This window comes from Arachis hypogaea, chromosome 8 (assembly GCF_003086295.3).
Source record: "Arachis hypogaea cultivar Tifrunner chromosome 8, arahy.Tifrunner.gnm2.J5K5, whole genome shotgun sequence".
Classification (NCBI taxonomy): domain Eukaryota; kingdom Viridiplantae; phylum Streptophyta; class Magnoliopsida; order Fabales; family Fabaceae; genus Arachis; species Arachis hypogaea.
The window spans coordinates 45944425-45958371 of record NC_092043.1 but is presented as its reverse complement, the minus strand read 5'-3'; the positions used below and the strand labels follow the sequence as shown (position 1 = coordinate 45958371).

The window sequence follows — 13947 nt, the reverse complement described above, 5'->3', positions numbered from 1 at the left end:
CTGACGTATCTATACAAATTTTCATACTGCTTAATTTTAATGTATTGAGAGTGTAACATATTTTATACAGTCATGTAATTATATCTATTTTTTAAATAATTATTCATACAAACAATATAAAAAATAGTTATTTTTATTAAAATAATATTACGAAATTAATTAAATGTATAACACTATTTTATACTAATATTGTATTTAAATTAAATTTATTTTTATACTTAAGTTTTAGACTTTTAGTTTGGATATCAAAGACCTCATACATATATAGTACGTGATAAGTTCTTAGCATACCCAAAATTTGTTGACAATAATAGAGAAAAAAAATATATAAATAAACAATTTTTAATTAGTCAATTTTAAACAATTATAATTAAGAAGAATGAATTTTATATTTTTTAAAAATAAAATTTAAATAATTATTAATTAACAACAATTAATTAATATAAAATAAAATTTAAAAATACAAATTGATTTATTATTAATTAAATTGTTGTTAGTTAATTAACAAATTAAAAAAAATTTACGTATAATTATTTTTATATAAAAATAATAATTAAAAATTTTTAGATAATAGGCAAATAGGCAAATCTTATCATATAATAATAATATGCAATGCTAATTATCCATGTTATTTTGGAGGATCTATCTCTCAATTTTTTTTAATTCTTTAATAAAGTATAATTTTTTATTTTATATTCTTTAAATGAGACAAAAAAATATATAAGAAAAGATATTAAATAATAAAAAATTATATTTTACTAAATAACTGAAAAAAAAATCCACTCTCATCATTTTGTCCTATTAGCACGTTATTAATGAAAAATACCAAAAAATTTTAAGAATGTCACTTTAGTAAATTGAGAGACGATTTTAGTCTATAAAACCAATCTTAATTCTCATAACTTGTTTAAAAATTATTTAATGAGAAAATTTTAGGATCAATATTTTTATTATAATTTAGTCAGTATTTAATCATAAAAAAATATGCATAATTTTACATTATTAGATATAATTTTATACTATTAAAAATACTAATAATAATTAATTAATGACTATAAATCATAAAATATGTTGGCTTTCTAACATTACTATTATTTAATATAAAAAAATTCTATTATTTTTAAAAAAATATTTTTATTTAAAATTTAATTTTATGATTTGAAATCATTTTAATATATTAATAGAATGTAATTTAATTCTTTAATTTAAAATAATTTTTATATAAATTAATTTTTTTACTATTTTATCTTTAATAAAATTATTTTATTAATTATAATTTATAAATAAAGATATTTTTGACATTTGTGATATTAAATTTGAGGAGTATAAGAATTGATTTGAAAATTAGATCTATTTTAGTCTAATTTACAAATAAAAAATTAAAATTAAAATTCTCAAAGAAATAAGTTGTTTTAAAGCAAGAAAAAAAATCAGTTTTGAATAAATTTTAATTCCAAACCTTCTAAATAAACTCTCAAGAACACTTTTAACTTTTTAAGACTTCGATCGAAACAATTTCTTTCTGTTTTTTGGTATTATGGAACAATTTCTTTCTGTATTCAATAAACCATTTCTTTTTTTTTTTCCAGGATTAATAAACTATTTCTTTTGATACCCAGTCAGCCACCAAACAAATTTGTTTTTTGTTGGGTCAAACAGTGATTTAATTTTGGCGAAATCAGACATACATATACTTCAGAAATAACAAAATATGAATTTAGAAACCCAAGCTCTGTAATTGGCCACATAAATGGGTACAAAGCCCAACCCAAAATTAAAGCAGTAGTTTTTGTTTTTTAGCATTCAGTTTTTGGTTTATTATCCACGACGATATTCCGAATAAACAAAACAAAAGATAAAAACAAAAAACAAAAAACAAAAAAATATTCATCTGATCATATATCTCTCTCTCTCTCTCTCTCTCTGCGATGACTGTTAGTGTTACCAATGATGAATTTCTCAGTGTAGACGAATAATGAATTGAGTTTACAACTTTGCATTTACACTGGTTAATTGGCTAATAACCACTATCACACTTCCAATTTACTCAGTGCTTCATGCTTAATTTCTATTCTATTCTGATACCTAAAAATTTCTAAGCGCCAAACTCGAATTGTGATATAAGCTTGTCGGAGGAATAGCTCCAATATCTTGAGATAAGGTTAGTTTCATATCATGTTCAAAGGTTTTGGAGAGATATCTGAAGACAAATTAAAAAAAAATTCTTTCGTTTTTATGATTATTGTGCTTTTGACTCTTGATAATTTATTTGAAAATGCTAAATCTTTCTAGGTGGTGTGCCTGATATTCCTTCTGATTCAGAATTTGACTTCAATTTGAAGTTAGAACTCATGCCATTGTGATTAGGATTTTAGATTAGGAGGATTTTTAGGAAAATTTGACAATACTCTAAAATTTATCTATGTTGGAATATATGGGAGAGATGTCCCTATAATCTTTTGAAGAAAGTATATGCTGAAAGAACTGAGATATGAATGGTAGTAGTTAGTTTCTAGCATACACTTTCTCATGCCTTGTTCGGAAGGCAAAGAGGTTGCATTTGCATCTTTTCTTTTCTTTGGTGAGAGCTGAGATGAAAATTCATACTGATCATAGCTTCTTTCAGAAGTCCATACAATGCACATATAGTTTTTAATATAGCTGACACTTTCTGTTTGGAATTGTAGATGCCGAGAATGGAAGACATTCTAAACCTTCCAGTTCAAGATCCCCCATGTGCTGAGTTCTCTGCTGCTCACATAAATTGGGTGAAATTAGAGGGTGGTCGCCAAGGGGGTGATGATATTGCTCTGATTCCTTTTGTCAGAGTGGATGGTTTTGTGAAAGGGGAGTCTTCAAATCCAGAATGTCCTGCTAGCTTCCGTGTAGAATCAAGGAGGAAGAGACCTGAGGGGAGTGTCACTAAACCAAGGGTTGACGGCTATCTTGAATATACCTTGTATGTTATCTTTTAATTGATTTTTATACTGTTATACACTTATAATATTAAAGTTATATGGTTTGCAGTTCACATTAAGAGAGAAAAAATATGTGTATCAAAGTGATATATATTGTTATTCTCAAGTTATAAAAAATTGTCTTTAAGTATGAAAAGATTCCTTTAATTAACAATACAAAATCATATATTGATTCAGGTACTGGTGTTCTTATGGTCCTGAGGACTATCGAGAAGGTGACTCGTGCATAGGAGATAGCAAAAGTACCAAGCCTGCTTCAGGGAAGGGAAGCAGACCAGGGAGGCGTCATATGATGAGAGGTTGCCTTTGCCATTTCACTGTTAAAAGATTATATACACGCCCTCTTCTTGCTCTAATAATATACAACCAAAGAAGGCATGTAGACAAAACAGGGGCACCGTGTCATGGAATACTTGATAGGGATGCAATAGGAACAAGAGCTATGTATGCTCCACGCATTTCCGATGAGTTACGCCAGAAAGTGATGTCTATGCTTTATGTTGGGATATCTCTTGATAACATAATACAGCACCATGTAGAGGTTATGCAGAAGCAAGGTGGACCCCAAAACCGTGATGATTTTCTCACTCGAAATGATGTGCGCAACATGGAACGGAGTATCCGTAATTCTTCACATGAATTGCAGGAAAACGATGAATGCAGTGTAAAGATATGGGTCCAACGCCATCAGAAGCATGTTTTCTATTACCAAGATAACTCAGGTTCACAATCATTTGTTTTGGGCATACAGACAGATTGGCAGCTGCAACAGATGATTCGTTATGGAAATAAGAGTTTCATTTCTTTTCATTCAACATTTGGCTTGAAGAAGCTTAAGGTATTGCATGTTGTTTTTGTATGTACCTTTTCAAGAAGGAAGCTAGTTGTTTACAATCTGTTGTTTAATTATATGTTTAGCTTAATTACCCCTAATTTCGGTCGAGAATAAAATTCATGCTTACAAGAAACAGATGTAGTGAGTTTAGAAACTTGAAATTTAATTATTTCATGCTGCAGGATTGTATAATGTCTTATTTCCTTTCTCGTCCCTGACAGTATCCAGTGTGTTCGTTACTTGTTTTTGGTTCATCTCAAAATGCAATTCCCGTTGCTTGGATAATCACCTCATCCTTTGTCGGAAAAGACATACATAAATGGATTGCATTGCTATCTGAAAAGATACGAGCCAAGGATCCTAGATGGAGGCCTAGTGCTGTTATACTGGATGATCCATCTTTTGACTATAATAGCATAAGGTAAAAACATTATTGCATTTCTTTTAATTTCATTTGGAAATCTTGTTTTGGTGCAATAACCACTTAATATCAAATGTTATGAGATCTTGCTTGTTGTAGAGAGGCATTCCAGTGTCGCATCTTGTTATGTGCCTGGCATGTTCGCCGTTCTTGGATCAAAAAGCTTTTTAAGACATGTTGCAACTTTGAGGTGCAAAGGGAGATGTTACGGCACCTTGGATGGATTCTTTACTGTACAAGATGTGGACCAAATGCTATGGATGCACTTGAAGAGTTTATGCAAATTTTTGTTGATCAATGTTCTTTCATGGAGTATTTCAAGAGCAAGTGGCTACCAAGTATAGGTAATTTGCAAGTGATGGATGGTTTCTTTCGTATTCATTGAGGAAATATCAACACTTGCATTGTAGCCTGCATCGTAATCATTCCCAATCTGGCCTTTACGTGGTCCAGATTTTGATCAAATTCATTCATTTCAGTTCCGTTTTTGCTGAGCAACATTCACAACCATATCTTCAATTGGCTAACTTTTGTCATTATAACTACCAGCGTATCCATTCATTCGAACATCTTTAAAATGAATAGCACTTCTTGATATAATAGTATTTCCGTGCTTTCTCATGCAGATATGTGGATTAATGGCATAAAGTCACTACCGTTGACAATGCCCGAGTCACTTGCTGCAATAGAATCATATCACATAAAATTGAAATCCACACTTTTGAAAGAGAATAATGCTAATTTCTGGCCAAGACTTGACTGGTTAATCCACACTTTAACTACTGGATTTCTCTCCTTGTATTGGCTAGACCAATACAGTTTAGATACTGGCTATTTTGCGAATCTACAAGACAAATCTTTATCTGCCAATGCTTGGTATCACGCTCTCAATATTCCAGATGTTGATGTGATACTGGATGAGCAAAATCTCCGTCATGCAAAAGTTCTTTCTCAGACTGACAGAAACTTGGTGTATACAGTTTGGAATCCTGGCTCAGAATTTTCACTTTGTGATTGTTCTTGGTCTAGGCTGGGAAACCTTTGTAAACATGTAATCAAGGTGGCAACTTTCTGTAGAAGTCGGCAGGTTACAAGGCCGTTGTTGTCTGCTCAAGTTTATAAACAGGCTTTGCTCACCCTTCTCCATAATCCACCAGATGATCCTTTAGTCCTTGATCATACCGTTCTACATGTGGCTCGTTTGCAACAAGACATTAAAGCCTTGGAAGAATTGTCAAATAGTGGATTGCTCCAGCCTTTAGCCTCCGATTTAAGTTCTCAAATGGCCGTAAATCCTCTCCTTTTTCAGCATCAACATTGATTGCCGGTGTTTTTGAATGGAATGATAACTGGATTTACTCCAGCCAAAGCTGTTGATTTAATTTATCAAATGGCTACAAGTCCTCCCACTTTGCAGTAGCTGCACTGATTGGCATGTTTTGAAAGAAGATTGATTGTGTTTGGGTTAAAGCTCATTCTCATGCTTCTTTAATCAAGGGTAATACTATGGTGAGGAGTGAAGTTTTGATGAAGAGTGAAGATAACTTTTTTTAATAAAGAAAAAGACCACACAAAAAAATTATCATGCGCAATGCACATGTTCTTTATAAATTTAGTAAAAATCTTTACCCTTCATCCAATTCTACTCTTCACCAAAGAAATTCTCTTTAATCAATCTTACTTCATGATCCTTGAGCAGTCATTTGCTAGAGCAGAAAAGAATATATATTCCCTGCTGAGGTTCAACAACTGCAGAAGTAATTTTCTTGAAGTGCAACTTCTACTGTTATACTTATATGCTGATTTTGTTTCTTTTATTTTACCCAATTTTGTTCTATGGAGGGGGTTAGGTGGGCTGTTATTATTATTTGAAAAGAGAGAAGAGGGGGGGGGGGGGGTCTTGAAGATTAAATTCATTTCAGAAGCTATCTCTGCATGAACTATTTCAAGAAACCTGAAACGTTCATGACTTTTCAAATACAGGGTATGTGGAGATAACCTATGGTTAAGGTTGTGTTTGTGAGTTGTGATTTTGGAGGAAAACAAGGGGTTTCAAGAGTAACTAGGAGTCCTTTTCACTCGTCAAACCCTTCATTTCCTTCCCGTCGCACACACGAACACATCCTTAAGCGAAAGAACTCTAGGTTGCCAAGATAAATGAGAGGGGAAGGAACAAAAGGGTCCAGAGGCACGAAATGCATTGAGACTTTCATTTTGTCTTTGGTAAGATCAACCCTCCATGCAGTTAATTTGCTTTATATTCATCTCAAAGCTTTGTTAGTTTGCTTTATATTCACAGTATTTACAATTATTTGGTGAATCTTTCCTTCCCAGTGTTCCCTTGGGCTCTGGCGGTAGTGATTGGGATTTTGATCCATTATTTTCTATATCACCATATTGCATCAGGTAACAAGATTTTCTGTTGTTTACTCTTTTCTTTTCGTTTCTTCTTCTCAAATTCATAGCTGATTACATGGCTTCCTAGATAATCTTTCATTACATGCTTTCTTTTTTTTACTACAATTTTTGTTGGAAAGCTTGAATTTTTGCATGAAAATCTACTAGGTTTTCTTGTCTATTATTCTAGCGTGCATGGGGCGAATGCACTAAGCTGATGCGAACTAACTGTTGTGGCATTTTCATTTGAATCCCCCTGCAAACTATTTCTGGTTTTATCACATGTTTATATATACTAACGCCTTTACAGGTACAAAAGTTATCCAAAACAATAATTGTTCTTAGAATATATAAAAAAGGAACTTTAGAGCAACAATTATCAGATTAGGCTACCTACATTACATCCTTTGAATGTGACCCTTCTCCAGATCCTACTTTAAGCCGTGAACCAAGATGCTTGTACGCATGGCTTATGGCTTCCTTTCATAATATATATAGATATTTTTTTTTTTTTTGTCTATATATGTATAGATAGTTGAATGTTTCACAAATGATTTTCCTATTCTCACGAAATTTTTTTTTGTCTTTATATGTATATATAGTTGAATGTTTCACAAATGATTTTCCTATTCTCACGAAATGACCAAAATACTTACCACATTGATTAATTTTAGGAAATTTAGATGGGGAATGTTTGGCATGGGGAGTGGTCTTCCAGAAACAAGAAATAGCATGGAAAATAATATCAACAATGTCAAGACTCAGTGATCACTGGCCAGGATACTAGTAAAATAATATGTTAAGAGCACTGCTCCATTTTTTCATTGGTCACTACTTTGATCTAACCTTTTCAACAATAAGGACATTCATACAATCATATCATGTAATTGATAGCATTGTTAACCCTTAGGAATGTTAGTGTTGCAAGTGTGAGGAGTGTTGAAGTTAGTTCCACATCAAAGAAAGCATGGAAGAGTGAGGAGTTTATAAGATGAGAGACTCATTAACTTGAAACCTTAAGGTTTTGAGTTGGATGTGGTGTCTTCTCATCTTATGTTTCTATCGCTTGTCGAGAGCTCTCCACGGTTGGCGTAGCCATATTGTTAGATAAGATAATAGTTAGAAGCAGGAAATTAATATACAATAACATATTCAAAGAATCTTAATATACAATGATTAACGTTTTATTTTTTTATTATTATTATCTAGGATTATGGAAATTTAGACATGCAAAACATCATTGAGAACACAATAAACAAAAGCTTTTTATGCCAACGAAATACCGTTCAAATGACATAATCTCTCCATCCTCATTTAGAGGTCTCGGATTAGAGGTCTCGGATCCGAGTTTCACTCTTAAATTTAAAAAACAAAAAAAAAACAAAAGCTTTTTATGTGGCCCGAAACTCTCTCTTCTTGCCACATAAATATTTTCAAAAGTTTACCTTAGCAAAGTAAGTATGTTGATTAGTATATTAACATCGATTGAAATTATGTTTAGATTCGTTTCCGTTAATTTATTCATTCACGAAGTCAGATAATTATTCAGTGTATTTTTCTTATATATATATTCAAACATAAATCATAATTAATTTGACTAACAAGACGCAAATTGGATTCCAAGCAACAATCAACAAGTTGATAAAAACGAATTTGAGTGACTTAAAAGAAGAAAGAAAAGGAAGAATGCGGGTTCTTTTTTTAGGAGTCCTTCCATTAAAATTCTTTTAAATTTTACAGTGATCTAGAGTTCATTGTTCAAAAGTGTGGAAAAAATTAAAAGAGAAAATCAAAACATGAGTTTGAGATAAAAACTAATTCAAATATATCAATCTTTTTTATATATTGAAATAAGAATTAATTAGACTGATAAAAATATTTAACTACTTTTGTGAGTAAACTTAAATCCAAAACCCCAAATAATTCTGTTTAGTTAAATAAAAATATACTTTTCTTTAAAAAAAAATTAACACGATGTTAGGGTCCAAATTGGCATAATCTAAATCGATTTTCGTAAGTAGCAAGCATATGGGCTGATTAAGTCCTTATGTCCGATATATGGTAAATTACATTGAATGCAGCAAGTTAATTATTTATTTAAGTTTAGTTTGAGTAAACAGTTTAATTAAATTTTTTTAAAAAATAATTTAAATAATAAATACTTATATTAAAAGTAGCTTATAAATAAGTTATTTTTTATTTGATTTTTTAGTTCTAAAACTATTTATTTTAAAAAATGTGATAAAAAGCTTTTTATTACAAGAGAAGTTATTTTTTTTAACTTTTTCATAAGCACTTAAATAGTTTCTTAGAAAACTACAATTTAATTTTAAAAATTGCACCAAATATTAATACTACTACTTTTCATAAGTTAAAAACTCAAAAAAAAAAAAACTTTTAAAGTTTCCAAACTGAGACTGAATTCATTATTTCATCGAACTTTTAAAATGATAATGTTTAAGAATCTTATAATGAAGTTAACTTAAGCCATAGATTTTTTTTAAAAATAAATGTTATTTTATTAATATAAAATAAAAGTGTTTTCATAAAGAAGTACAAAAAATTGGGTATTTTCATTTATCACAAACTGTGACTAAAAGACTAAGAGTTTAGAAAAGAGTAAAGTAAGAGTAAAGAAAATTAGCAGCATCTATCAGGTATGGCTCACGAGTTTACGCACTAAATTGCTGACTTCTTTCACTATCTCTGGTGCCGGACTTATTACCTTCTAAAAAACACACCGATTCCTCGCTTTCCAAGTGCTCCAACACAGCGTCGCTATGAGGAGGGTCTTTTGTCTACCGTCGAATTGAGCCACTGTCCAGGATAAGACTCGTTGCCACCAATTGAAAAAGGTCTATTCTTCTCTCATCCATAGGTCAGGGGTTATTAAGCTTAGATTCCATATTATTGAAGACAGGGGGCATTGGAACAAAGTATGAGAAATTGATTCAGCCTTTAACATGCATATTGGACAAGTGGCAGGAGACCAGGAGTGGATGCGAACCAGTTGTGAACTTGTTGCAACACCGGAAGTTTTTCATGAAGACTTTTTCATAAAAAAACCTTAATTTTATGAGGTAGTTTCAATTCCCAAATGCTATTCCATAATCTGTTGTTCTGTATGTTCTGGGGCTTCAATGAAGTAGGAGAATGAAAGAATCCATAAGCAATTTTGTATCCTAACCCAACTTTATATATATCAGATTTTGTCCAGCACCAATTAACTTCATCCCCCTCCTCTGTTGGTTTGATTGAAAAAATTTATTGCATATATCAACTGAAAAAATTGACTCAATCAGATTTCTATTCCAACTTCTATCAGGATTTAGTATCGCAATAATGTAAGACACTTGTAGATTTGGCGGGATTGTAAGTGCATTTTGAGGAACATTAAGGGGCACTGGTGGTGGGAGTCGGGGGTCATGGAAGATGCGAACATTAGTACCAGAACCTATTTTCCATATCAAACCTTTCTCGATCACCTTGCGCCCTTGAAGAACATTTCACCAGCTCCACGACGGTACACTTCCTATCTCTGCATGTAGAAAATCTGTATATTTGAAATATTTAGCTTTGAGCATTCTTGATAGAGTAGAATTAGAGTATTTCATTAGACGCCAACATTGCTTGCCCAATAAAGCCAAATTTTGCGTCCTTAGGTCCTTGATCTCCAGTCCTCTATCTTTCTTCGGTCTCGTCATTGTGTCCCATTTAATCCAAACTATTCTTCGTTTTGCACATTTTTTACCCCCACCAAAATTGCGAGAGCATGTTATGAATCTCAGTCAACAGCGTGTTTGAAATAGTTAAAAAATATGTAAGATTAAACTTATTGTTGCTACCATGCAATAGCACCTTCAGTTCCTAGTTTAATAGTATTTTTTTCTTATTTGATAAATAATCATATTATCATTTCAGCTCTCAAATGTTAATTATATTATAACTATATTTAATTGTGTCACAGAAATGTTCATAGAATTCATCTATGCATAGATAGCAACTGTTTATGTGTATTACACCTCCTTCAAAAACTGCTATGACTTATAGCAATTTCTGCCCAACTCCATTTTAATGTAAACTGTGGCTACCAGTAGCGGATTATGTTTAATTTCAAATTAGCGGGTGCCTATAACGGTTTATATCAATGTTCTGAAAATTAGTTTAAATTGGTCGATCGAACCGAAAAATGTTGATAAACACGGTTTGGGTAGAAAAAAAACCGCCAAATTAAAAAATCGGAATTAGACTGCCAAATCGATAAAAAATCGATCGGTCAAATCCTAGTCTTCACCAGTTCACTCAGACACCCACAAACCCACTGTCGAGCCTCCAGCCCTCCACTCTCATTGCTTAGCCTCCAGGCCTCCACTCTCATTGCTTAGTTCTCATCTCATCTCTTATTAATAGTAAAATTGGTTCAAATCCAAGTAATAAATAGAACGATAATAATATTAGTGGGTATAAATTATCATTTGTTTTTAGATATTTAAGTTTTAGAATTGGTTTAAATAATATACTGAATGATGATGATATTGGTTAGTTGTGCATATATATATATTTCATTAGTTCGTTAATTTTATCTTTTGAATTATTTTTTATTATGGTACTATTTTTGGTGACTATTATGGTACTATTTTAATGTACTCTTATTTTTTATTGTGAATTTATAATTTTAAAAATAATCATTCTTAAAAGAAATATTAATTTTATCTCTTAATTTTTTTTAGCTCTGACAATATTAAATAATTTATATTAAAATATTTATATAATTTTAAAACTATTATTTATACTATAACAAAACAATATACAAAAAATATGGGAGTTTGATGTTCAATTCTTTTTGCTCGACAGTTGTTGTATAAAATATTTATTTAAAAATATTGGTAATTTTTTATTTAATTTATACAGTAAATAATAACGTTTTATGTAATTTTATTTTATTTAATATCTAATAAATTTAGATTTAGATTTTTTTTTATTCTTTTCGAATTAAAATAGTCCCATTGCATGATTGACAATTTTAATTTCTATTATAATAACTATTTTTTCTATTATTTTTTATTTATTATTTTTTTATTTTTGTCATAATAACTATTTTTTATGTTAATAATAATTGTTCTATACAGAGAAGTGCATCCTGAATTAGAAATAGAAGTAAGAAAAATTGAAAAAAAAAAAACAAATTAAAAGGCAAATTAATAGAATAAAGAATTGAGAAAGAAGTTACACATCATTTTTTTATAACAGTGAATGAAATAGAGATGAAAATGAAATAGAGCAGATGAGTTGTGATTCTGTAAGGCTGGAACTAGTTTCTTTATGTAACTAACTAACGGATGTAGGGGAGAAATTCTACCATCTATAACAATATATAATGGCAAAACTTGTTTTGGTGTCTAAAATTCTTTTTCAATTTTATCCTTTCTAATATTACCCACTAGATATTAGTTATTCTATGTTAAAAAATTTTCACTGCCTTATCTTCTTTCTTCTCACATACATTTACGTTCTCTCTATCTCATTAATTCACATTCGCAGAACTTCTATCATTATCTTTTACCTCTCTTACTATCTATCATCTCAGATTATTTTTACTGCATAATAAAAATTTTTTTGTATTGAATGTAAATTATTATTGCAAATTTTTTTATTTGCATATATTTCTAAAAAATAAAAGTAAAATAGTTCAATAAGAACAATTTTTTTAAAAATAAATTTACAAAGAATAATTTTTTTTTTTCAAATTGTTATCCTACTTTTTGAATATACTCTAGATACCTATACAATATATAATGTCTAAATTTAAGTTTCAATAGCCGAAAAAAGTTTATTATTAAAAAAAATTTCTCCCATACACCTAGAAGTGACGTGGAATAAAAAAACTTCCACACACTTTTTATAGCAACTCTATCAAAAAATTTTATTGGAGGTTAATTATTCATGCGGATTATTTGTACTGTAGATATGTTTTTAAAAGAATAAAAGTAAAATAGTTTAGCAAAGACAATATTTAAAAAAAAATTGCACATAATAATTTTTATACCAATATATTAAAATTTATTTTACATATAATATTCATTCATCTAAATTCATTCATGGAATATCTTATAAAAATTATATTTCAGTAATTTTTTTATCTTATAACCATTTTATATTTTGGGATTCAAAATTTTGTATTTTTATTTTTATTTCAGGTTTATTTTTATGTATATTTTAGCTCTATTAATAAAAAAGTGTTAACGTTAGTTTTAATGTTTAACTTTTATAGGATAAATAAAAAAGAATTGAAAAACTATTTATTATAAAAGAAGTTAAATCTATTTTTTGAGCATAGGAATATATATAATTCATTATTAAATGAATAAAAATAAATATATGTTTATTTAATTTTTTAAATTTTACATTAATTATTAAAATCATGATATAATAGATGTGCTCCTATAAAAAAATGAAAATAATTTGGTAATTATTTTTTTTGTTGAAAGAAAACATGACTTAATAACTATAAAGTCTAATTTAAACAATTATAAATAAGTAAAATAAGTAATAAAAAACGGACATAAAATTTAATTTTTTTATTATTTGGTACAAAAATAAATATAATAAAATAAATTATTGTTCCTATACATAATCACATAAAATTTAACATTATCCTTCTCTAGAGCCACCTATTTTTTAGTTTTTATTCTTATTTTTGTACTTTATTTTAATTTTATTAAACCAAAAAAGTACTAATGTCATTTAATTTTAATTTTCAACTTTTATCATAATAAAAATATGTTAATTTATATGCATTAGATAATAAAAAATTTACTCATAATAAAAAAAAAGCTAAATTTATTCATTCGTTACATTTATATGAGTGTAAATAATTCACATAAGAGTTATGAGACTTTTTCTTTTTGAACTTTATTTTTGAATTAGTATTCACTCTTTGAGTGTAATAATCATGAACTAATATATGATGGTAACTAAATGCAATTGAAGAAAAGATAGAAAGAGAATAAAAAATAGAAGAAGAAAGAGAGAACAAGCTAATATAAGAGTATTGGTGAAATAAATAAATTTACAAAATATTTATAAATTTTTATCTTCATTGTTAGTATTATACCTAAATTAATTTAAATTCACTTATTCTATATATTAAAAAAATTAAATAACTTATGAATTTTTTTGTTTTTTATTTTATTATTCTATACCAAATTTTTGAATGCTTGATATCTTAATTTTTTTAAACGATAAAATATGATTTAACAAGTAAGTATAAAAAATAAGTATTTATATAATAATTATACATCTAGATATCTAAATCA

At 29.0% G+C, this 13947-nt stretch overlaps 1 protein-coding gene across 6 annotated transcripts; it reads left to right on the top strand.

Annotated features, from left to right (window-relative positions):
* Positions 1 to 1824: 1824 nt before the first annotated feature.
* On the top strand, positions 1825 to 7829 carry LOC112707810 (uncharacterized). 6 transcript variants are annotated; one of them, XM_025759781.3, is made up of 10 exons: positions 1825 to 2161; positions 2688 to 2959; positions 3156 to 3816; positions 4035 to 4234; positions 4334 to 4578; positions 4861 to 5732; positions 5934 to 5991; positions 6218 to 6457; positions 6569 to 6640; positions 7306 to 7829. In XM_025759781.3, exons 2-6 carry the CDS (start codon positions 2688 to 2690, stop codon positions 5553 to 5555), a joined length of 2073 nt encoding a protein of 690 aa, XP_025615566.1. In that variant the 5' UTR covers positions 1825 to 2161; the 3' UTR covers positions 5556 to 5732; positions 5934 to 5991; positions 6218 to 6457; positions 6569 to 6640; positions 7306 to 7829. The 6 variants fall into 6 exon arrangements, with proteins under 6 accessions (XP_025615566.1, XP_072057601.1, XP_072057602.1 ...); XM_072201500.1 differs by having other exon boundaries at positions 1846 to 2161; positions 7315 to 7829; XM_072201501.1 differs by lacking the exon at positions 5934 to 5991 and having other exon boundaries at positions 1846 to 2161; positions 7315 to 7829.
* The last annotated feature ends 6118 nt before the right edge of the window (positions 7830 to 13947 follow it).

Bases quoted from the DNA above. Each gene is read 5' to 3' on its own strand.
- LOC112707810 (XM_025759781.3), top strand. From the start codon at position 2,688: ATGCCGAGAATGGAAGACATTCTAAACCTTCCAGTTCAAGATCCCCCA. The intron at 2,960-3,155 runs GTATGTTATCTT...ATATTGATTCAG, and splicing joins GGCTATCTTGAATATACCTT to GTACTGGTGTTCTTATGGTC. The intron at 4,235-4,333 runs GTAAAAACATTA...TGCTTGTTGTAG, and splicing joins TTTGACTATAATAGCATAAG to AGAGGCATTCCAGTGTCGCA.